The 25613-nt window shown below is 38.0% G+C and overlaps 1 protein-coding gene across 2 annotated transcripts in view; it reads left to right on the top strand.

The window, feature by feature from the left end:
* TENM1 (teneurin transmembrane protein 1) overlaps positions 1-25613 on the top strand; it is a 349253-nt gene that overhangs the window by 84205 nt on the left and 239435 nt on the right. For both annotated transcript variants that reach the window (XM_056359800.1, XM_056359799.1), the window contains exon 2: positions 5310-5588. In XM_056359800.1, coding sequence (XP_056215775.1) covers positions 5372-5588 — 217 coding nt within the window. In that variant the 5' untranslated portion in view covers positions 5310-5371. The remainder of the gene's footprint in view (positions 1-5309; positions 5589-25613) is intronic.

Below are 25613 nucleotides of genomic sequence, written 5' to 3'. Positions count from 1 at the left end.
GACTTCCTTTGTTTATAATATCTAAACAAATATTTGAGGGATATAGTTCTGAAGGTATGTACAAGGTCAGAATATTTTTTTCTTTTTTCCCCATCTTGGTATTGCATTTCTCAAAGGTTTAAATCAAGTGTGTTTGCTTTGTTTTGCCTTTCATATTTTACAGTTTTGTATTTCAGAAAAGACTTGCAGAATAAAGGTACTGTTATTTTTGCCTTCAGCAATCCAGAGCTGAAATACCTGCTTAGTAGTTCATTTTCAGAAACCAGTGGTCTGAAAAGCTAATAAGCAAATGGTAGCTTTCAGATAAGGGTATGCGTTGAAAAAAAAAAAAATATAGGAGAGAATTGAGTGAATGTGTGGAGCTGGGGTTTGTAGTTCATTGAACGCCCCCCTGAGAACAAAAAAACAGAATTACAGGGGGCTGCCTTCTGAATCTAGGTTTTGAATATATGCAAACAAGTTTTTGCGAACAAGACTGTTTCCTGCTTATACTTTAGCATCATAACTGCAATTACATTTTAATTCTGTGTAGTTTGGAATGCCTGAATATTGGACATAAGCTTAGTTAAGGCCAAAAAAAGGTTACAGTGCTTCATGTTTTCACTCTTGTACAATTCCAGAAGACCCCATTCAGCTACATGATACTCATTTCATCATCATCCATACCCTGACCTGTTAAATAAGTCTGGTAATCGGTGCCCACTGACTTGCTCATTAAATGGGCACCCTAACAGAGCAGCCTGTTAAGAATGTATACAAAGCGTTATTAAAGTGATGTGTTCTCTGTGGCACCACTGTATTTGAGTACAGAGCCGCTATGCAGTATTAAATGCATACAGTGAGTTTTCTTATAAAATACCTATTGATTAGTGTGTGCACTGCAAAGAGCCTCATCACAGGCTTCTTCAGAAGCCACAGTTACCCTCATGGTTTTGTGCTTCAGAGCACGCAGGATTCTGATCTAAGCAGAATGTGAAGTTAGGTGGTTGATGTAAGGGGTTTTGATGCTAGTTGAAATGTGAAAATAGTTTCTAATAACACATGCAACAGGCATTTAGAAAGTTGCATAAATCATACATTAAAAATATAGATCCATATGCATATAGGTATTAGCTCCATTACTTAAAAGGTGGGGGTTTTCCATCTAATAGAGCTGTTTGACTTTTTTGATTTTGCAGAAGTGTTTCATTGTGAATTTAAGGGATGCTTAAGTTGTGTATTCTGCAGATCTAACTGAAACTGTATATGATATATTTTAAAGTATGGTTGAGATTTATTTGCTATTCAGTGCCTAAATATATATTTCATATATTTATAAGTTTATCGGTATCATAAACATATAATTTTACATTTTATATTTTTTTTCTTGTTAAATATTTTATGAACCCTTTTAAGGACAGAACAGTGATGGAAAGGTCAAAAAAGTACTATTCTTTGTGAGGAGAGCATTAAGACACACAAAGGTCACTTACAGGAACTGTAAGCTCTTATGAGACTTTATCATTTTGCTGACAAGGTCAACTTGATATTGATTGGCTGGGTATTTTGTTTAGTTACTTGAAGGCCATTTATTTGAAGAAACGTGTGTAAACATCCAGGCAATATTCTTTATACACCTGCCCTGTTCCAGCATTTTGAGTTGCTTATTGTGTTGTCTTTTTCCAAACAAAATATGAAATAAGGTTAAAGCATTTGATTGCCAGTGTTTAAATTTAGGTTATCGTAACATACCATCATTCGTTAAATTTAACTGAATCTCCTACTGTAGAAAAGCTTGAAGATTTGATCTGTTTTTTATCATGTGTTCCTGAATCATAAAACCAATTTTTGATGAAAAATTTTATGAAGTATTTTTCCAGTCCTTGCAAATGATTTATCACCTGCTTTCATATCGGGTCAGGTAGCTGTGGGTTTATGAGACATTAATGCCCTAAGCAAAAATAAAGGAAGCACAGGTTTGGTCCATGTGTGAAAGGAAGCTGAAGTTTATGGTGGCGTTCGATGCTCTGTCTCCAGCCCTTACGTGAGCTGTTAGTGCCACTGTGGTTTTTAGATGGCTTTGATAAAATTGGGTTGGGGTGGGAAGGGGAGAGTCAGGTGGGCTGAGGACTTTCTTCCATCAGGTAGTGAACGAATTGGCAACTTGGGGTCTGGCTGCAATACATCTGTGTCTGCATCCTTCTGCTATAAAGGCTGTAAAAGTCTTCCTGGTGTTGTGCAGCCAGTGTTACAGCCTGCCGCTGGCCTGGCTTGGTGGGCGGGATTGTGCTGGGAAAAGCTGAGCGGTGGCTTCACACACGTGTGCCAGGCTTGGCATCCCACCAGCTGGAGTGTGGCCGTGAATGGCCATGGCAGTAGTAGAGCCCCTGAGCAGAGGGAAGGTGGTGCTAACCTAGCTGTGATACTTGTAAGCTGGTCAGGGGGTTTTAATCATTCTTGCCCATATGTAATAGGGAATAACAAAGTTATAGCTTTTAAGGGGCTATTTCATGGAGCGCCTACATTAATTTAGGTTTGAGAAAATGCACATCCATATATGTGAGAAAACAGCACACATGAAAGTAACACAGTAAAAGAGAAGACCTGAAATATGTAATGAATCTAATATTAATTGCTTACATTAAATGATTTGGTCTGTCTGCTGCCTTGGTTAACATTGTTAAATATATTTCTACTACAACCTCTTCTCACAAAAAGTGAAGACTTGTTATTAAAACTTGTTTTAAAAGAATAAAAATAAGTCTTTGTTAAGTAGTTGGTTTTCTTCAGCCCAAGTTTTACAGGTCTCTCTGCATCCTAATAAATTTTTGTTACTCGTTTAAAAAGAAAAAAAGTCACTATTGAAACCTCCTGCAAAATAGATGCGCAGCAAAGTTCTCCTTAGGGGGAACTTGTGTGTAATCCCCCCTGCCCTCCTTCCTGAGTCAAGGTGCATAAGTATGCTACTAACTTTTCCAGTAATTAGTTAATTTGTCAGGCTTATTGTTTCCCGCTTTTGAAAGCGGGATGCAGTCTGTGCGTCTGAGGCTTCTTGCACTTGTTGCCTTCATGGAAAAATTTATTTCTTGTCTACTGCCTCGTCCTAGCAGAAACCTTTAATTTATCCTCATTTTCCTCTGACTTCTGTGGCACCATCTCCATTTGTTCTGTCAGACAGGATATCTAGGAGGGCTTTTCCCTGTCAGTAACCATTTCTACAAAGTCATCAGGTAATCTTTTAAGACAACCCTGTGCTTGTTAGTCACAGCACCTTTGAGTTCTTCTGTTGCAGATCAGACTATTAAAGTAACTTATAAAATAAGTACTGAACTTCTTAGGCAATAATAGGCAGTGTTGGCAAATAACAGTAAATTATTTAGGCAGATAGCTTTTGAGAAGCAAATAGTGCTTATTAGTAACTTGTCTGCACAGAAGCATCTGGATCAATCCAGAGCGCAGAATCTTGCGTTCATTGCTGAAGCCCCATGACACACTTGTCAGCCAGCCTTGGGCTCTGGCAGGCTGGCAGCTCCTCACTTTGTCTTTTTAGTTCTCTCTCTTGAAGAGTTTATTGACTTGAGTGCTTTCAAGCCCTCTTTGTTGAATAGGAGACATGAACTCTATTTTTTTATTTGTTTATTTTTTAATGCTGGAGCTCTGTGTCTGGGTGCTATTTGTTTCTGAAGAGCTCTTCCATCTCAGGTTAAATGGTGAAACTCCCTGAGGTGTTGCGTTTCAAGCAAAGATGTGTCTTTAACCTCTTTCCCCAGATAGCGCCCTGAAACATGCAGAAGAGAAGGCATGCACTTTGTGGTGTTACTTGTGCTGTAGTGGTCTGTCTCCTTTCCTGCCATTCCCCCAAGGGTTCTGTGGGCCTGTATTTTCTTTTTCCATTACTGTGTTAGAAATCTTATTCCCTCTTCACACCATGGGCATTGTTTTCCGCTCTTGCTCAGGAAGGTGGTTCTTTCAAAAGTATTGGGAGGACACACAAGCAGGAGATGAAGTTTTGTTACGCTGGAACACGGTGACAGCTGTCATCAGTTGTTTCCCAAAAATTCAGACAATTTCAGAAGTTAAACTCATCTCTATAGCCCTCTAACATGGAGAGCTTTCTGTGGGTTCTTTTATGTTTACCTTTTGTGTGTTTTCACTTTTTCTGTGGCTGCTTTTGGACATTCATATTGTACACTCACAGCTGGCAATGTATGTGGTTAGAAGTCCTTGTTGCAGTTAGTAAATGGGCTGATATCAAACTGAGTATTAAACTTACATCCCTCTGCTGCTGACCTTAAAATCATTAAAAAGCTGTGAACAACTGCTTTTTAAGCAAAATCTTTTTTAACTTCTATGGTTTTGGTCTTCTAGCAATAATATTTAAAGCCACCTTTTTTTTAGCATGTGTTCATCTAAAAAAAAACCAAAACCTTAAATTTATTTTAACGGAGCTCCCTGTATGTGAACAGTGCTGCTGTAGAAGGTGTGCCATAACCCCTGTTATTTCATTGCAGAGTTTGCCTTAAAATTAATGATGGAAACAGCTTTACAAAGGCAAGGTTACAGGACAAGTGCAGTAGTCGCATGTGCAGCTGTAGCCCGCTTGATTTTAATGATACTGGATTTGAACATCATTTTAATGATACACAAAACTGCAACCTGCAGTCTGGAAGATTTCGTTGAGGTTCAGTGGAGCCATCATGTTGGTATGAGATTAGACAGGAGATGCAGAGGCAGAAAGGGATTATACTGCAGGGTCGAAGCAGCTTCTTGTTGAAATGTTGACACAATCCAAAAGGAAAATGTCCATTTCTGAACCATCGTATGCTCTCATAGAGGAAGAGTCTGGTGTATTTTGGTTTTTACCAAGTCTGGTGGTTTTCTAAAGTGTGAAGTCTCTTATTCTTGATTAAATGTAATTTAATTTGCAGCAAAATACTTCAAAAGCGTGAACTTTCTGTTTTGTAGGATTCATATTTTAAGAGATACAAAATGTTATTTTCACGTAATGTGAATATGCATCCCTTTAGAAAAACAATAACGGTTCTGTCTTAGCTTTAATAGCAAATACAAGGTTTTGCAACGTTTTTTTTGTGCATAAGGTGTAGTTATTGCTTGGTTTAATGGGGTAGGGCTTAAGGTTTGAGGATTTTGTTTTTTTACTTCAAGTCACCGTTATTTTAATTCTACTTTTAAAAGTAAAACAATAAGACATGTTCAGATTCTTTCCTGGATTATAGTGATATTAATGCAATTCACTTACATTAACTGAAAATAAAATTAGGCCTTTGTGAGCTAAATATGACATCTGAATTGGATTTTTTTTTCCCCAGGACTATTTTCTTGAGGAGTTCCAGTTGCTTGTTTTCATGACTTTGAGCCTATTTAATCAGAGATGGAGCAGATGGACTGCAAACCCTACCAGCCACTGTCAAAAGTCAAACATGAAGTGGATCTAACTTACACGAGTTCTTCAGATGAAAGTGAAGATGGAGGAAAGCAAAGGCAATCTTATGACTCAAGAGAAACTCTGAATGAATATAGCCAAGAGCTAAGACTTAATTATAACAGTCATAGCAGGAAAAGAAAAAACATTGACCAGTCCACACAAGGTAAACTGTTTATTTTATCTACTAATTATGGCTATTACTTTCTGATTACGTACTATGAAACAATATCATGTTGTCAGCAGAAAAGCAAACATTTTGTTTTCAAAGGCTTGTAGTGAAAACCCACTTTTTACTTATTTTTAACCATACCATAATATCAGAAATTTACGAAATTTTTTTCTGTTTATTTTGGGTTTTTTTGGAGTAAAATTGCTTTTCTAGCAGAGTGGACTGGCTGGTCTTCTGGAGACCATCACATGATAGCAGCAGATAAATATCTCTTTAATAGTAGCTACTCTACTTACCGATGTTGACTGATTAATTATTTACTGCCTTTGCATACATTGTGTGCATTTTGGTATAAAATCAACATCAAGGCTGTAGCTATCTCTGCACGTTCTTACAAAACATATGATTGAATTCAAATGCAATATTTAGCCTAACAAAATTTCTGATTGTATAAACAACCAACTTATTTAAAACCTGAAGATAATTAGTGTACTGTAAAAAAAATTTAAAGAAAAAAAACCACCACCACCCCAAAAAACAAACAAACAAACAAAAGCCAACAGTTAAGTTTCTTTTTTTAGCCTTTTGCATGATAAGGACAGGAGCCTAGGACAAATATTTGAGAGCTTATGTTGGTTGAACTAAGGTTAGGAAAAGCTGCGGTTTGGTCAGAGATAAAAGCTAAAGACTAAGACTAAAGAAATGGAGGGAAATAAGCAGAATTTACTGCAGCATTCCCCGACAGACTGCTGCTCATGGAAACACACTTTCTACAGACATGTGGCTTATCTGTTTCCTTTGGCTCTGTCACAAATGCAGAAGGCAGGATGGTGGGGCAGGGAGAATATTTTTAGGAATCAGTGCTGTGTATCAGAAGCAGCAAGAGTCCTGTCCCCTTAAAGGTAACAGTAACAGGGTTCCAGGGACAGTCACTCCCTGCTCTACAGGAAGGTGGTTAAATTGATCTGTTGTAGTGTGGCCAGTATTTCTCAGCAAAAAATGTGGTACTTAAAAAAACCAAACAAACAAACAAAAAAACACCCCACCCCTCCCCCCCAACAAAACAAAAAAACCCTCCAACCAAAACCCCCACCATACACGCACAAAAAAACCCCACGTGCACAAAGCAACTCAGTCCCTCACTGCTCATTCAGAAAAGCCTTCTCTTGTTCTTGGATATTAGATTTCTTCTTTTACAAGAAAATAAAAAAATAGGCTTTTCGGTGCTGGAATATTTGTCTCCTCTGTGATGTGTAAATTAATGCAAAATTAGAATAGCTGTGCTATGTATCCTTTACAGCCTTTTCGGTTTTACTGCAGATATTCTGAATCAAGTTACTTTCATAATACTGGTGTTGCCTGAAAGTACCTATAATTCATGGGAGAAATAATACCTAGCTGCCAGAGATAGCCTCGATCCATGCACATATATTCCCTCCGAAGAGTTACAAAACTGCAATATTGGGAAAGAAAAAGTCATGAATAGAGTTTTCAACAAAGTATTGTATAGAAAACTCAACTTATATGCTTGATTCTTTATAAATGACTTGATCTTGGACATGCTATGAGAGTTTGGCTAAGATGGGGCTACATTGTTGTAAATGGAGATGATGTAAATTTACTTGTAGATCTACTTAAAGCAACTACCTCTGATAACTGGCTATGAAAGCATAACCTCTGCATTGGCCAGGCCTCTCAGGAGCTCCCCGTTTGCAAGGCTTTGCTGCTGTTGGTATTCACGTTAGCTGTAGCATCACATATACATATACATATACAAAGGTTGTAGGCATAAGAAACCAGCCTGAGTGTCGTACATGGAATTTATTCTTCCAGAACAGTGCCTTTTGAAAGCAATCGCATTAATAATTTTGGAGGAATGGTCAAATTAGTGTGCATTTCTGCAAGAAGTTGTCAGGCATGAACTTACCTCACTTACTCAGGCCTGGCCTGTTAGGAATCAGCTTTATGCTTGCACAGACCGACAAGGATTTTGCACTCATGTTGTAAGAGGATTTTATTGGAAATATATGCCCCAAGATTTTTCTATTCACATTAACTTTTATGAGATACTGTATGAATTTGCCAATCTTCTTTCACAAGCACTGGTATTTTTCTTTTTGGAAGCAATACAGTCTTTTACTGCTTCAAACTGCAGTGTGAGGCTTGATGTCCATGATCACAGAAACTCACTTAAGCCTCTCCAGTAGTTTCTCCATGTGCAGGGCAGATGTCTAGGCACCTTCTATCCTGAATTGTCTAGGTCAGTGTATCATTGTTTAATATATACTGTTTGCTTTACCGTCTTACTGAGCATAAAACTGTTTTTGCAAACATATGCTTGTGTGCTGGTTGTAAGGATGGAGCTGAATTTTGCTTGTTATACTAGAAATCATAGTTCTCTCCTGTGACTAATCCAGTTTAGTATAACTGATTTAGTTATTGCACAGCCTAGGTGTATCTGTTTGGCTTCCCAGGAATTCATCCCTGTATCTTTCTAGTAATTTAAATCATACAGTTTTCCTTTGCCACAAATTGAACCCAAACGTTTGGCCTGGCAAGCAACACAGATCTGAAATATAACTGGTTGAGCTCAAAATTCAAATGGGCAAAAAAGTTTGTAAAGCTGGCTGTAAATTTTCACACTTCAGCCAGAGTTTGATTTGATTTCAATTCTAGTGTGTTATTTCCAAAATGACACCAGGTTTCACGGTGTATGGAAACTGGGCGTTGGAGAGTTCTTGGTGATTCTTGGTAGCTGCTCTGTCAATACCAGAGAAAAAATAGGTTCATTTTTGGACTCTGAATCTGGCATGAATCCATTAAACTGTAGATGGAATGTGATTTAAATTCATTCTTTTCTAAAATTCCTCATCAGACTCTTTAACAAAGTTTTTCTCATGTTTGGCATGTTTTTTGGAATGTAAAACCAAAAAAAACCATAAAAAATGAAACCCAACACCCCCACAGTACCCCTTTTCAAAGAGGATTTTTCTGCAAGGACGGCTGTGTACTATGGCATTGCTTAAGACTATTACATAAAAAAATTCTACATATTAAGGCTAAAGGGTCATCTGTAGTTGTACCCCCAGGTAGCAATGTAATATTCTTCACTAGCTACTGGTACTGAAATAGTGCGTGGTACTTAGTGTGGCATGAATTAATGGTTTGCACAGCGAGGATAAAATTCATGAACTTCATCCACAGAAAGTGTGAGAATACATGAGAAAACAGACACATCGTAACAGTTATGAATGAAGTGATAATGATGAAGGGTGAGATAGCAATCAAACAAGCTCTAATGATGGAATGTGAGAAGAAAATTGTTTCAGAATAAAAAAAATACTAAGGAGAAGCTTATAACAGGAAAAAGTGTAGAGGTATTTGTACTGATCTAGTTAGTGTTGTGAAAATAATTACTAATTTAGATGTTTGTGGAAACTGGAAGAATTTGTATTGGCTACTTAATAATGGTAAGTTATATAAATTAGACTGGGCAGTCACCTGAATTTAGTAAATAGCTTCAGAGTAAAATGTGATTCATTGTTCAAAGTACAGATATCTCTCAGCAGTTTCTGTGAAGTTTTCTGTTATGAGCAGTTTGACTATTTCATTGTTACTATCAATATTGAGGATTTATTTCTATGAAAAGTTTCATTTGAAATCTGAGATTATGTAAAGTCTTTCTGCGTGGGTATTTATGTGTTTGCATATGTAGGAACCGCCATAAACCAGACCTCTACATGGCATGGACTCAAGGGAGCATTTTCAGAGTTCTCAAATATATACTAAGAATTGAATAGCACTGTTAATATTTTCCAAAACATTTTTTGTGTCAGTTTTGTTCGAAAGGCCATGTAGTCTAGCAAATTACAAAAAAAAAAAATGTTTTAAAGATTGAAAACAATACCAAAATACAGAATACGTAACTGCTTCAATATTCTTGTACTCCTTACAATTCCTGAAGTTGTATCACAAATCTTACTCTTCAAAGAGGAATGATTTATTGGTTGGTTGCACACATCTTATAGATAGGAATATATAAGAAAGAAAGAAAGGAAAAAAAACAAACCCACAATCCCAGTAAGTACGGAATTAATCTATTGATTGAGCAATGATTTCTAGGTGTTACTCTTGAGCTCTGCTACTGATCTCCCTCGTGGAGAGTCCGGTGCAAGATAAATTGCGTCTCTGGAGTTATTTGCATCAGAAACTTGTAATTATCTGACAGTTCCAGATTTAACAAATAACACCATAGAGTGTTTCAAGTTGAGCTAAGTTTTACTAGCCTAACAACTCAATGTGAGCAGATACAAATCTCTCCTGACAAAGCATCATTGACTCCTGAAGAGTCAGTGCTAATTGCATACTCTGTACATCTTTAAAATGCATTCTCTTAGTCACTGGAATATTCAGACTCCTCTTTATCTGAAAATATGTAAATCTGCAATATCTCAACCTGGCAAGAAGATCTTACAAAGTAAATTCCTGGCAGACCCAGTATCATATAGTTTGGGGATATTGGCAAACATAGTAAATTAATTCTTGGAAGAATCTGTAAACACAGTGTTTTGTACTTGAAAGAGATGGGATACAATTGGCAGAAGACATCAGAAATGCTGTTCTTGCTAGGAAGCTCATTGACGGACCTGGATGCAAGGTAAAATGTCCTTATAGTTGTACCATACATTGATTAACTTTCTAGCTTATTTGTGACATGTTCACATAATCAGAGGTTTTCTTCCACAGTTTTCTCTGGTTCCACCAATGTAAATATGAAAGGAGCTGTACTCTACAAATGCTGGCAATACAGAAAAGCTGTATGGCTTTTAGCTTAATTATAGATTTGTAGAAAACACTAGTTTAGAGGAATGAATTCCTGATAGGATAAGCATCTGGGATTGAGTCACTAGCATGATAAAGTTTATTGATTGTTAACAATATGAGCATACGGCGGTAAATTTCTGGTTAGGCAAACGTGTATTTCCTGGCAAGACAAATATATTGAACTATATTATGGGCAAAGCAAACTGGAGTTATTCCTAGCATAAGGATCCAACAGCAAATATTTTCTGGTAAATCTGTGTGAAAAAAATCAGCATTACTAGTATTCTAGGAAACGATGTTTTAGAGATTTTTTTTTTTTTTTTTTTTTTGGTAGGCCAAAAGCTGCAAATTGCTAATGTAATAAATGTTTTGTAGAGAAAGTATTCTTTCCTGAAGAAATTATCTTCAGGAGCAACAGGTAAACAAATCCAGCTAAATGTTCAAAGTCTTTCTTGAATGAACCCCGTTGGCTTCATAAAAAGGCCGCGTCACAATGTGAGAGCGCTGTGCTCTTCAGCCTAAGGCCACTTCTCTTTCATCCTGGATTGTTTGAGCTTACTGCCGTTATCTGATTCTCATTTCTGCCCTCCCTTACGTTCTAGTAATGGTAAGGATATGTAGGCAATAGGAATGGTCCAGTGCTGAAAAGCACTTTCTTTGCCTAGAGAGGAAAACCTACTTGTTGAGCGCAAAAATTGGTGGTCTGTTCTCCTGTGGTTTAAAGTTTGGCAAATTTAAGCTAACCAGGAAGGAAGACTTAAACACATGTAACTCTTAACACCATATGACCAGTCAAAACCAGTTTTACTTATCATCATAGACATAAATGTAAGGAGTGCTGACAAGCGCTGGTAGGAAATTGTCCTGTCAGGAAAATGTCACAGTGTTTGTTTGTCATCTGTGAAGTAACAAAAGCTTTTTACATAATAGCCATTTTTTTCTCTGCTTTTAGAATTATGTAAATCCATTCAGGACAGCAGATCTGCTTTGTGTCAACACCAGAACTACGGAGAGTTGAATTTGCGCTGCATGTAGTGTGTGCTTTTTGTTTCAATTACTTTATTTTTAAGTGACATCTAAAGGTTAATAAGCCGATCTTTATTAGCTTCTATCCAAATCTCTTATGTATAAAGACTAGAGTACTACTCTGACATACCCCAAGTCTGTGGTCATGTGAGTCCTTCAAGAGGAAATTGATGCCAACGGAGTGGCTGTGATTTACCGTCATTTTAATACAGATTTGGAGCACTTATCTGGGGGAATTTAGGATTCTCTGCTTTTAAACTTCCATAAAGAGCAGTTAATGAAGGGAAACATTTTATCAGGGGGCATCACCAGACTCTTGTTGATATTAAGAACGTAGAGCTCAAGTGCCGTCAGTACTAACGTGGTAGTCAATGGAATAGGGTAGAAGAGTTCAGTGTAGCTCTACCTGTTAATTACGTATTTTGGAGCCTTTGCCAGTAGCAAAATAAAAAATAATATAATGGCTATTTATTGACATGTAAAAAGGACACCGTAAAATGCATTGTTTATGTTTGCAGATGGAGGGGAGATCATCGATTTTGAAAAGGATAAGAAAAAGTATAAATTGGAAAGAAAGTCTCTCTTAAAAGAACTGCTGCTATGCAGGCTTTTAGAAATGTGGTAGTTTTGAACTCCAACTGTGTAGAGCCTTACCAGCAGCCAAACATATATTGGCAAATTGCTATTAAATTGTTTACTATTGTCTCAAGGCAACCCCAGCGCTCCCGGAACCAGCCTGTGTGCCCAGTTCACTTGTCAGTGTTATTCCTCTCCTTTGTCCTCCCCATGTTTATTATCTCCTCTGTTGCGCTTCAGCTCGTATTTTTTACTTCTCTTGTTCCCAAGATTTTCCTATGATGAGGTCTGTGGGTTGATGATGGGATGGGATTTTTTTTTTTACCTTTAAGCTGCATAATTTGTTTAGAGCTGTGTATAGAGTTGTTGTGGAAGGTGATTGTAGCACAGTGGAATGAAACATTCCTGAGTTCTGGAAGACGAAGGTAGGAACAGGGTGATTACGAAGGAAACCTGGTATCTTTGCAAGTGCTTTTCTTGAAATTTTATAATTTATGGAAGAAAATAGAAAAATAACATAGAAGACTTCTGGTAACGTACTATTCCTGGGTAGGGCTTTTGCCTCAAGACTGTTGAAGTATTTGTACTATTAGAATCTTTTTCCACTTCTTTGCAAATGCCAGACATTCGAATTTTAGACTTTTAATGTTGCCTACAACATTATTTGGCTTATTTTAGAAAATCTTCGAACTTAATTTAAGCATTTTATTTTTTTTACTTGCAAATTTTCGAGCAGGGACTTGAAGCGTAACGAAGTGCTGTCTGTGTACGGTCACACAGTATATCCCTGGTGCTGCCTCGTGAGAGGGACTCAGCTTTCAGTAGAGGGTGATTTAAAGGTTCTTCTGGGCTGTATGCTAGCGGAAGGAAGCGATAGCTAATAAGCTCCATCTCCTGCTGCTGTGTGTTACACCATCTGCTCTGAGTGTTTATGAGCTTCATGTTGTCCAAAAAAAATCACATGTGAGGCAGAGTAAAAGACTCCACATTCCCAAAGCTTTAGTGCATTGTCTCCTCCTGTATTCCCTTGCAGAAATAGGGATTCCTGGTGTGCTGTGCTGGGCTTTGTTTGGCTACTTGTGTTCTAATCACGGTGATGGTACCATTTCCCGGGGAAAACCAGTTCCCTGTGGCCTCCTGGACTGCAGCTTTCTCTGTGTGGGGAATAGCTGCAAACTCAAAGGAAAGGAAAAGCTGCAAGCTGCACTTCCAATTAGACCCCCTCTGGATCTTCTTTCTTGATTTGCCAAGGAATTGGAAATCTCTCTCCCTGGAATAACTGGGGTGAGGAAACTGTATGTTTATGGCTTCATTTAAAATTTCATGGAAGGAATACTTTCCCTTCATCAAATCAAAATACACGAGTAAAGTGAATGTGCAAAGAGACTCTTTTCCCACGAGGCTGAAGTGGTTGCTTCCTTCCTAGATCACAACTGTTACAAAAGCTTGTAACCTTCTATCACCATTCCCGTAATGCTGCTTCCAGTCTTAGAGTAGCTGCCATCAACCCAGTGAAAAAAAATGCCTTGTATGATCAAAAATAGTTCCAGTCTCGTAAGTGATTCCTTTTGATTTCAAAAGTGAATATCCAAGAGAGGTGAAAAGGGAGGGGAAAAAAAAACTACTGAGAAAGGAAATAAACTAGAGAAGGATCACAGTGCGTTTCCAGTCCCCTGCTAACAAATCTCATCTAAGGAATAAAAAAAATCATTCTCTGAACGTTGCACAAGCTTAACAATCCTTTTGTCAGCGAACAGATACAAACAACAGTCCTAATTTCTCTTCTCTTCTCTTCTCTTAATGACTAATTTTCCATGGTGTAAAATGCCAGAAATCATAGAAATAAAATCGGGAGGGAAGAGTAACCCAGCCAGTGTAACTGAAACAGAGATACAGCAATCCTTACAGTAACCTGTGTCCAGTACTAATGGAGGAACCACAACCAGAGGCTTACATTTTTGAGTTAGTGTTCTTTGGAATTCTGCTTGTCAAAGCCTGAAATTATATCTGCAAAATGTTCTCACTATAGTAATGGAGCCTCTTCCTGTAACATTTAAAAGTGCCCAAGAAGATATGTTGTAGGTTAAAATCAAGATGTGAACAAACATCAAGACACAGCACTGAAGGCAGTATCACAGAGCATGGGAACCAGCGGATGGCTCTGCACTTGTCCTACAAGCCGTTTTAATGCACATACTCTTGCTGTGTCTTTCATGTCACTCTTTTTGAAACGAAGAAGAGCTGTCTCATTTTCTGGAACTAGAAATATGGTTTGCTTATCTTCATTTATAGAGCAGATGCTGAAACAAAGTAACGTTTCTTCCCAGGGTTTCTCAGTTGTGTATCTGTCAGAAGATTTTGTACCTCTCAAAATAAAGAACTGTCAAGAAGTGCCTCAGTGAGTTGACATTGCTGCATATCTGGATAAACAGCAGGGTGGGTGTATCCTAATTCATTTAGAGCTTGCATTATTTTTTCTTTTGCGAATGAGACTCATTTTTTTTCTGAACTTAGCTCTATAGGTATTTATGTGAAATAAATTGTGAATGCGATTTAAAACCTAAGGTTCTTCTTTCGAAGTTTCAGTTTTTTGGGAAGCTGCTCAAAAATCAGTTTCCTGCTGACTGTCACTCATTAGGAATGCTTTCTGAGTAGATGAAGTACCTTTAGCTCAGATGGAAAAAACAGCATGGAAGGAATAAGGTAATGTTTAACACCAGCGGGCTGATTCTTCCAGCACCACCCCCCAAGCACCAGTTACATAAGAAAAGTGAATGCCCAGTACAGCTGATACAGTCACTTCCAGCTGTAACCTCAGGAAAAAGGGTCTTAGGACCTAGAAAAAGTCACATAGCAAAATAAACAGTTGTGGTGAAAATCACCGAGAGAGTATGAAGCCAGTGAATTCAAATGGCAATATTAGCACAGTGACTAATGAGATATAAACATTAAGTTTTGTAAAATTTTTGAAAGATTAACTGTGCTTTATTCATGATTAATGTACTGAAATTTGTAACTGCTACAGAAGTTGCGTCTGTAAGGAAGAACATAAGCAATGGACTGTCTTGAATACTGCGCTCAGAAATAGGCTGTTACACAAGTCCTAGTCTTGTTTTCTGATAACTGAAAATGGTAATATCTGAAAAGCTGGACAGACACTGACTTAATCGATGTAAGGTGCTTAGCTTCACATGTGTTTCTTGAGCTGCCAAGAAAAACCCAATCATATGAGCCAGTACTGTTACCACGTTTTACAGATGAGAGCTGCAGAGGAAGCTGTTACTAGCTAAAGAGAAGTAGCCTCAGGTTATGCTGCCCATGGCCCCTGGAAGTGGGACAAGTCTGTTTTTGAGACTGCAGTCCCAAAACTACCCTTCCTGCTTACCTGGGAGTGGAGAAGGATCTGGACCTCCCTGCTGTTTGCACTTTCTTAACACAGAAGCGTACCGTGAACTGTGCAGAGCTTTCCTTCCAAAGAAACTAAGTGGGAGGTGCTGCATTTCATGATTCAGCCATTGTTTATATCACTTTACTAGTAAGGCACTTTTCCTGGAAATAAAATAATAGAAAACAAATAACAGGAGTGAATCAACTTAAAAAAACTAGAGATGCTCAAGGTTATTCTGCTTTTGTGTAGGTGGCATTTCTAAATGTCGCAGAGCATACATAATTGGGACCGTGTGGACATGCTTCTGCTGCCTTTTGGACAAGCAGTAAGGCAACAGAAGTGGCCTGCTAGAAGAGCTGCAATGTAATCAATCCTCGTGTTTACAAAAATATGTAGTGTTTACTGTTAGGAGGCTACCACAGACGGCAAAGTTAGTGTAATCTTAAACAGTGAGAGAAACTCATTGCAGATTCCTGAACTTTTCTGCAAAACTTCTGTTAATAACATTTGATTTTAGTTAACTGAGGTTAATCTATTTTTATTTTTATCTGCTTTTTTAAACTTACTTGAATTTTAGTTCTCCTACTTGATGCAGAATTCTTTATTCACTGGATTTGCCACACTCTTTCTCACTATTTCATACATAATTTAAGATTACTTCCGTTCAAACAAATGAAGATGCATTGGTATTAAAGTAAAGGAATAAGTGGCAAAATGTACTTGATCTACGTGATTTATCAGAGGGTTTTATTTATGCTTTCTAGCAGTTCTCAAATATTGATGGTTTTGGCTTCCTGATAAAGATGTACAGTTTCTATAGACAACAACATAAGCAGGAAAATAGTTGCCAGAAATTCTTAAGGCTCTGTTGCTTCTAAATACTTTAGTAAGATGAAAGTGGTTGGTGTTACAAGTACATAAAAACTTAAGTTCCTCTTCATTTTAAATTACAGAGCAAATATTATTCATATACAATTTTCTTAACAGCATAATGTAATAAAATGTATTCTAACAGTAAATTTTGTTATGTATAAAAGTTACAGAAGTGGAAGTGCAGGTAGCATAGGGAGCGGTCATTTATGGATGCGTTCGTTTCTTAGTTCATTCAATTTTCTAGTTGTAACATTTGTCTAAGTCTTAAGTGGAAGCTCACATGCTTTCCTGATTAACTGTAGAATTTTGTACTTCTGACCTCATGCAAGAGGCTTGCCTGATTTACTTCAGTGTTTTTCAAGAGAGGGGTAAATAATAAAATAAGCATTCGTGGTAACTCAAAACACAATTGACAATAGTGCAGAAAAGATGTGTTTTGTTTTTTTTTTTTTCAGATGCCTTTTTGTGGCCTGTGAAGCATGCATGCATTTTACTTAGAGATCAATTTTTTTACATTCTAGTCAAAGAGCAACTTCAAATATGCTTCAAAATATTTGCACTTCATTCAATTTGACCATATCAAACTTTTTCCTTCTTTTCAAATGCTTGCATAGAATGAATGATGTCTGCTAGCTTGATCTCTTTATTTCACCATCTGTTGAAGAAAAACAATTCTGTAACTTCTTATGCTGCTGTAATCAAGACAAGAACTTCCAACATTTTTAATAAAAATCATATCAGAACACTGATTATGTCATCCTCTGTAATGTAATTTTGGGACATACATTTAATCCTTCCTAGTAATGAAAGTAAAGAAATTGATTGCTACTTAATAATTTTTAGTAGAAATCAAGGGATTGTATATTGCCCTGCACACACTTAGCTATCTGTTCAATTTGAGACAAGAATTAATTTTAAAATTTCTCAATAATGGTTTTCTTTTGTGATTTCTGTGGGAATTTTCATATTCATACTACAAATGCATGTATAAATAAAGATATGCATGTAGTATTGATGTAATGCAATACAAGTTTTACCTGCATTACTTGTGCAAGGTGCAGTCTTGTACTCTACCCTGTTGAGTCCAGAAAAAGAGCCAGATTTTTTTTCTGAGATTTCACTGCACATATGGAGATGCAGAATATTAAAAGAAATGCAGAGATCAGAAGTGTGTGCTCATGCTTGCTAATTTTGGACCAGTTTGGATTTTTCTTTGCAATTGGAGTCAGTTACTGAGAATTTAAGTAGATAAATATTAGAAATGTTGTCTTAATAGCTGCCTCCAGAGGTATTCCCTTGTGCTGCTTGGAAAGTGTTAGCAATTTCCTCTCGCTCTGGTTCCTTTTCTCATTTTGTACTTGGGGACAGATTACAGAATTAGTTTATCTTTAGCTCTCTGGAAGGAAATACAGAATCCACAAAGAGAAGGGCATGGTATGAAAAAATCCTTATTTCAGTGGTTTTGGAAAGGAAATATTTGTAGGATTTATTTGGTTGGTTTGGTTTGCACACAGATTCTCAAAGGATTAATTGAACTGTTGATTCTGGGAATACGGTTATTCCTGATATCAGTGAGAATTATGCTTAGAGGTGTGACATGAGTTTAAGTTGATATTGTAGTAGTGATGACTTAATGTTTGCAGTTAATTGTTGGGTATTGATCTGTAGAGTTCAGGTGCAGGGAGAAGGACTAATAGTTGGCCTTTATTTTACACTTAGAAAACAAATCTGTTTTCAGACAATGGAAGAATCCCAAGTACTTACTGAATTATTTGACCATCTTTATGTCCTAGCTGCTGGATCAGACTCCTGAAGATCTCCTTGATGCATCTTTTTAAGGTCTTTCTTGGCTCCTCTCAGCACTTGTATTGTTGTAACAGGTACTGCCTGGTACCGAAGTTTGCCTTGCTTCCCGCGGGTGGCACAGGGACAGATCAGCGACAGCTCCGTGCAGCAGGCTGGGTCACATCTGCCTTCCGTGTGACTCTAGAGCAGTCACATAGGTGTGACACATCGCGTGCGCCCTTCCCGCTGCCTTCGCCACAGGATGGGTTTAGTTACTGTTACTTAAATACTGCTGGTTTGCAGTTAAGGGTTGTCATAGCTTCGCTGTGCTTTTTGGAGCTAGAAGATAAGAGCAGTGGTTCCTTTTTCCTTCACCGTCCTGTTGGACTCCGTCTGTGTTCTCAAGTCCCTGTTAGCCCGTGTAGCTGATCAGCTCATTTTTTAAATGAAGGAAAGGTCCTTCGAAGTAGTCAAGTCTGCTTTCTGCACTGCTTTTTTAAACAAACAAACATTTGAGGACTTCTGACATGCAAATATTTTCTTTTAGTTTTGGGGTTGGAGAGTGGGGAATTGGGGTTGGTGTTTGGTGGGGTTTTTAAACTTTTCCAGTCTGACAACATCTATTTAAATGATAAAAAGAAGGGGGGGGGGGGGGGGGGGGGGCGGGGAGAGAAAGAAAAAAAAAAATTAAAAGAAAAGCTCATAAATAACTAGCTTGCTGCAGTCCTACTGTGGTGGCCATTGTGCTTTTGGGTCAATTGCCAGGTGTTCACCTCAGCTAGCCAGAGCCTTGTGCCACTAGCAAAGAAATTGGCAGAAACAGACTGCACCTTTTGCAATTAGCCCTCTCTGAAAATTTTCATTACTATTACGTAAGCAAGATATTCTCTGACAGAAAAGGATTTTGGATTTGTGGAGAAGAGGAGGGGTGGCATTGGATACCTCAGTGCTGTTTACTTCTTACTGAAATAATAACAGTAATCACAGACTGCTTTGGGTGGAAGGGACCTCAAAGACCATCTAGTTCCAACCCTCTGCCACGGGCAGGGACACCTTCAGCTAGTCCAGGCTGCTCAAAGCCATGAGCAGGGCTGAGCATACCTTCAGGGATATAAAAACTATTTCGTTAATTTTCAGTTTTGTATTTAGAAACTAAGACAAGGTAGGTCTGCCTGCTGCAGGCGATTTCTCCAGTTCATGAATCCAACGCAGCACCCATCTGTGTGTCATGCAGCTGTGCTGGACCACTAGGCTGAGCCATGTGTGCTTTGGCCAACTTCTCCCTAACATTGTTCTCTCTCCAGTGAAGTATTAGTCAGCCTTAAATTCACCCTTGTGATGAATATCCGTTTCACAGGTAATTATCATCATCCCTGAACATCCCTGAGCTCCAATCAGATAAACCAAACTTCTCGCACCACCATCATTTCTGCCACGGTTCTGGCAGCATGAAGGTTATGGTTCTCATGCTTTAATAATGCTCCATCATCTGTAGTATCAAATCTGGGTCAAATGACCATGGTGAGGGTTAGAAAACTCTTCCTTTCTACAATACCTGTTGGTTTAGGAAAAAGAAAAGAGGCACGTGCCACTCATCTTTCCATGTGCTGCCTTAAATCCCACACCTGAATGCCAGGTAACGGCACAGTGGACATGAGCAACGTGCTGCTTTGCTGTGACTTGGCGCTCCAATGTAGATATCTATTGTGATCAATTGAGTCTTCACACATTATATTACAGTATTTTCAAGTTTTTCCTCAAGGATTTTAGTTACTGAAAGAAATCTCTGTCTTTAAATTTGCTATGGTAATGGATTATCTAGACTGTCAACTGAGTGGAATAATGTTGCTAGCAAGTACCTATATTTCAGTTCAATTTTATGAACTTTTAAGATAATTTTATGCATAAAATATTTTAATGGCCAATAAATCCTACTAAAAAGAAAAAAGGAACATAGAGGCTGTTGTATTTTGTGTAAATATTATTAAAATGAATAAAGGTGCTAAATAAAAAGGAGCTGCAATAACAGCAGTAAGAGATCAGTGTCTGAAGTGGTTAGAGTTCAGTAGCAGATTCTTTGCAAGCTGAGTATTTACTGACTTGGTGTCTTTGGCAACATTGACACAATTTACAGTATTGGTATCATTATTTTGTAAAAAACTAGCCTCAAACCATCCTTAACAAATCTGCCTGTTATAATTTCAGCAAACTAGTCTAAGCAAGAAGACAACTGTATTAAACAGGAAAATGGTGACTTGTGAAATTTTCTAACCAACTCTGAAGTTCTTCAGTAGCGGTGCATCAACAGGCTGCTCCTCATCCAATGCTTTATTTTCGGTCCTGGTGTCCATCCATTCATTCCTTGCTTTTTATGCATTCCTCATTTTGAATTGAAAGAAACCAGGGAGATGTGGAAGAGGACAATGATGAGGGATGCACATATTCTTCTAAATGTGCATGTTGTTGACAAGGTGGTTCAAATAAGTACTTTCTATTAGCCTAGTGAAAATGGTTCTTTGTCCTGTGTTCAGTTGCTGCGTGGCAGCTTGCTGTTCATCCTTCTTGGTTTTGAGTCATCCTTGTGTTCAAAGCCACTGAGTCCAAGCCCTTCCCTCCCTCCTTCCCCGTCCACTGGGAGCTCTGGGAAAAAGAAATGCCTGCTCCTGATTCAGTCCTCAGTTTTTCACGTGTTTACTGAAATAGGAATCAGACTGATTTATAGGAGCTCCATCTGGATAGAATCAAGTCAGAGAGGATCTTGCTATGCTTTTAAAGAGAAGTGATTTAAGCTCATGCAAATGAATGTTGTGGGGTTTTTTGCTCATAACCACTTCTGGAAGTGCTCCCTGCGTCCTTTGGCAGTTGTCCTGATCAGCTGTGCTGTTTATTTCCCATTCGCTTTCTCACTGTGGTGTCTAATATCGGACACAGTACGAGATGGTGCAGCTAGGAAATGGTGACGCAGCTGGTAGGGAAATGAGACAGTACCAAATGGTGGATAATGTGAAAAAAAAAAAAAGGCAAAATCCACATGTGACTTGTACCCTATTGGGGGAACTGTTTCTTGTGAATACTCTGAACTCAGCAGGTTTGCATGAAACACATTTTGTAGGAAAAAACAATGGAAAAGAGCCTTAAGCTCTGTTTAACACATAAAGCTGTCTGCTAGAAGAAACCTTTGTACAAAAAGATATTTAAGCATTTACTTTTTAAAAAAAGTCTGGAAACAATTCCTTATGTAACTAGATATTAGCTTGTATTTTTTTTCTGATACATTTTTTTCCTTGTAACATAATTAACACTAAGGGGAAAGTAGGCACTGAATTCTGTAGACTATCACTAAATCTCTCTAGACTGTGGAGTTTGTCACAAAAGGAATTTGTTGTATGTGTTAAGTCAAGATTGTAATGTTTATAGTTACGTGTTTTTACTCTTTTTGTGTTGTTTTTCCCCTCAATATAGCAAGTGGTTGTGTGAACTGTGCTTTTCAGTATACGGAATAGTTGCTGATACCGTCTTTTAACAGTAGAGCTAAAGTGGGTTTCTATAGAATAAAACAAAAATAATTGAGATATTTAATGCTCCTGTAGCATTCTTGTTCTTAGATCCCCAGCATGATTGAGAATTGCTCAGGTGCAGGATAGGTCCTCTTCTTTCTGTCAGAAGTGCCTCCGTGGTGTGCATTAAAGCACATGAAGGCTATCTAAAACAAAGGCGTATTTCTTTTTTTCCTGGTGAGCTGTGGCCTTAGTGTTTGAATTGATGTCTGCACAAATTCTTTTATATAAACGTCTCTGAACATGGTTTAATACACATTTGCTCTCATTTTTGCTTGAATCTGGTATTTCCCTGGAGTCTCTGTTTTGAGTGCTTTCTCCCTTATGTGTCCCTTTTCTGATCACGGCTTAATTACATTTTAAGTGCCTTCTGTGTTACTGTCTCCACCACCGCAATTAGTTCACCTCCAACTGTGTGAATTTTTTAATAAAGAGGCACAAAGTATTTCCAGCAATGCAGAACATGAGATTTGCTTATCTGCCTATGGCAAGCTTTCCTTCAGGGCATGGAAGAGTTTACAGGGCGACTGTAGGCTAATCTGTTAGTGCCCTTTTGGTTTGATTTATTTCCTTGGGGTTAGAGTACTCTCAGCTGCAGTGGAGGCTTATAATTTCATCTCTTCCCAAGCATCACTGATCAAGCAGCTTCGCAGAACCAAGAATGTTGGTGAGCTCACGGGCTTTCAGTTGCCCACTGCAGCAGAATACAAGGTATGTTAGCTGCGAAGGCGGCTACTGGTGTGCCTCTTCTATTCATTCCAAAAAAAAGTCTCGATGATAGCTGCTGGAAAACTTAAGAACCAATTTTTATGGGGAATGCTCATACTATGGGTACTGCCTCCTGTGTTTTGCAGTCTGTTAAGTTCCAAATTATTTCATTTTTTAAATTTTCCTTTTCAGGATTTGTCTAGCAAAGTTGTTGAATTCAGCTTCTAGCTAGCTATCTCATGTTAGGTGTTCAGCTTATACACATTAGCAATACAAATATATCCATTTATTTGGTGATGAAGGGGATTTGGTTTTCACTGTGGATAGTCAACATTACCTGTGATTAGCATTAGAAAGAGCAGGTGCCTGCCTGCTAATTTTCAAAGGCGAGCAATCGCATTTTAATGCTTACCGGTCAATGACTTGCTATTTCCTAGGTATCAATTATATGGCAATGTCTGTGGGAAAGATAAAAATGCCATGTGGTTAAATCACAGGCTGGAGTTTTCAAAGTCAGTGACTAGAACAGCTGCTGGAATGAGTATTATATACCCACATAAACCACTTATTATTTCAAAGCAATTAGAACTCACATTAAGACAGGGCAAGGAAATCAAAGAGGTCTAGTGCTGCAAAAGATGTAGTCAAGTGTTCCTAACTACATAAAAATACTGGAGTTATTTCTTCATAGAGGGGCTGTGATCCCAAAGTTTGGATAAATTTTGATGACATCGTAGAGACTCACAGCACTTGTTTAAACTTCATCAAAGTGTACAGAGGTCTTTTGACTTGGTGTGCTTTGGAATTCTCATTCCTCTTCGTGACGGTACTTCCCTCTTTTGGAGCTCTATATCAAATCTTGAGATGGAAAATATTCTAGATACCATATCATATGCTTAGGAACTTCATTATGCTGACACAAATGTTTCAGATTTTCATCTTTCCTTGGTAACCACGATACGCGTTTTAGGGTAAAATATGTTTTAAGTACTGTTTATTTAACTCAAATAATAATGATGCTGTGTGATATTGATGTCAGATTACCACAGTGTATTTCATGGGGATGCACACCTGGAATGACTCCACCTCCAGCTTTCAGATGAGTTACTTTGATGTATCTTGATGGTATAAAACCAAAAATTACCCCATTTTTCAGTTGCTGAGATAGAATGTTATAGTCTTTATAATTTTATAGTTATTTACAGAAATATGGTGTAGAAGAAATATCTGGAAATATTAGAAAACCTAATAAAGGGCTTGGAAGGAAATCAGCTGAACAGTTGAAAAATAGTTACTGTAATTGTACATATCAAAAATAAGATATGCAAAACTAATTATTCCATTACATGGTTTTAATATTACTTAAACTGCGCTAGAGCTGACCCTTAAGTTTGAACTGTTGTTATTGAAGACCCTTTGGTAAACAGTACGCTTGAAGAAGGAAGGGGACAGAAGTGGTCAGATTTTGTGAAAGGCAGTTTAATCTCCCATTTCTTGATCAGGTGGAACACTTGATGACAAACCCCTCGAGTTTTTTTGGGGGAAGAGGGGTTATTTGACTGACAAATTGTATCCCCAGTCAGCTAATCAAGTGGCATGGATGTGCCAGGTTGTCTTTCATATGTTCTCATTGATGTCAGATTGGCAGCTGGATGTAATTGCATGTGAATGGAAGCACTGAAGAGCTTGTGCACGTACTCACGCTTTCGCTCTTCCTTGCAAGATTAATCCAAAGGGGAGATGCTTGTTGGACTAATGTTACTTAGCAGTTCAATCTAAATTTTAAGATGTGCTGCTTCCATAGTAGATAATTTATTAAAATCGTGTGAGATCCTGTCTATCACATCTAAATTTTTGAAAGATCTGGAAAAATGAAGAAAAATTTGCAGATATGTGCATATCTGAAAGCTGAAATAGGGCAAAGTCAAATTGTTTAGCTATGCTAAGTTCTTATAAGGGGTATCTTGCGAACTGAGTTGATTTTTTTTTAAAGTGGAAAAAATGATTACACACTAAAAAGCAGTTAGTGGATTTATGGGGAAAATGGAATATTTTAACAGTGAAAAATCAATTTGTGGGTTGGGTTTTCAAAATCATGGAAACAAAGCTGGATTTCCAGATTTATTGTTTGGGCATAACCCAGTGTCTTACCTAAGAGATGGTTTTAAAATTCTTTCTAGGACTGTGTTCCACAATAGCAGTCTTGCCAGTAGTCTCTGCTCTGTAGGAGGACTCTGATGTTCTTCATTAAGAGCCCTGGGCAACCTGATCTAACTCGGCCCTCCTCTGAGCAGGAGGACGTGCCTCCGGCTGACTCCTTCCAAACTCCTTCCAATTTCAGTTATTGTAAGATTCTACAAATTCTGTATTGATATACTTACGTATCTGTGTTTATGTATATCTACTGTTCCACACAGATGTGTATATATATGTATACATAAAAAAGCAAGGAAAAGAATACAAAATCAGGTACAGTATTCTAGATATGTTAGACATCCCTCCAAGAGAACGATGAGTGAAAATTTCAAATTTTGGCTCCATTAGGCATTAGTCGTTTTAGCTGGGGATGCTTGGGAGAGGTATGAGATGTACTTTCAGGATTGACGGCATTTGTGATGTTGATCCCCAAGGTCTGAAGAGGTTGTCTGGCTGTGTGTCTGTGTCTGCTTGCTGTGACCAGTAGACCTGGTGACACTGGAAACTTGCCGTCTGGGATTTCTCAAGCTTTTACCTGAGTAGTCAGAAAGGGTCAAGCATTTATGTTTCCACTTGTTCTGTTTCATTATGCTTCCTGACTTCTCAAAAATCACAGCAAATAGTTCACCCTTCAAAGCCAGGATCATCTGTCAAGATTTACAAAGATGCTCACTCTTGCTAGTGCTGTCTTTTGTATTTCACTAGCAGCTTTTCCTCTTTTGATTTCTGTTAGCCATTTGCTGCTCTGGATTTCTAGCAGTTTCACAGCAAAAAGGGAAGAATACACATGCTAATCCTGGCTTAGGTTTGTTGCTTTGGAGGGGGCAATTACTTGCATTGAATCTCTTGTTCCCGCTTCACCTTCTTCCATCCAGGGCCAGCCACATGCTTGAGGCTGGTGGAACACGGAGCAAGCAGCACCCTCCTTCTCTACACATTGTTTGCCCAAAAGTCGTGGTTGCTTGTTAGTTTTCTGAACCCTTCTGCTTGTGGAGGTTTAAAAGGAAAGTAAAGCCTTACTTATTTACTTCTGCAGCTTACTACTACGACAGAATAATTGCAAAAGGCAAAATACAACATAGATCT

Source organism: Falco biarmicus, chromosome 14 (genome assembly GCF_023638135.1).
Source record: "Falco biarmicus isolate bFalBia1 chromosome 14, bFalBia1.pri, whole genome shotgun sequence".
Classification (NCBI taxonomy): domain Eukaryota; kingdom Metazoa; phylum Chordata; class Aves; order Falconiformes; family Falconidae; genus Falco; species Falco biarmicus.
Note: the sequence above shows the minus strand (reverse complement) of the source record. Positions and strands in the feature narration are given on the sequence as shown.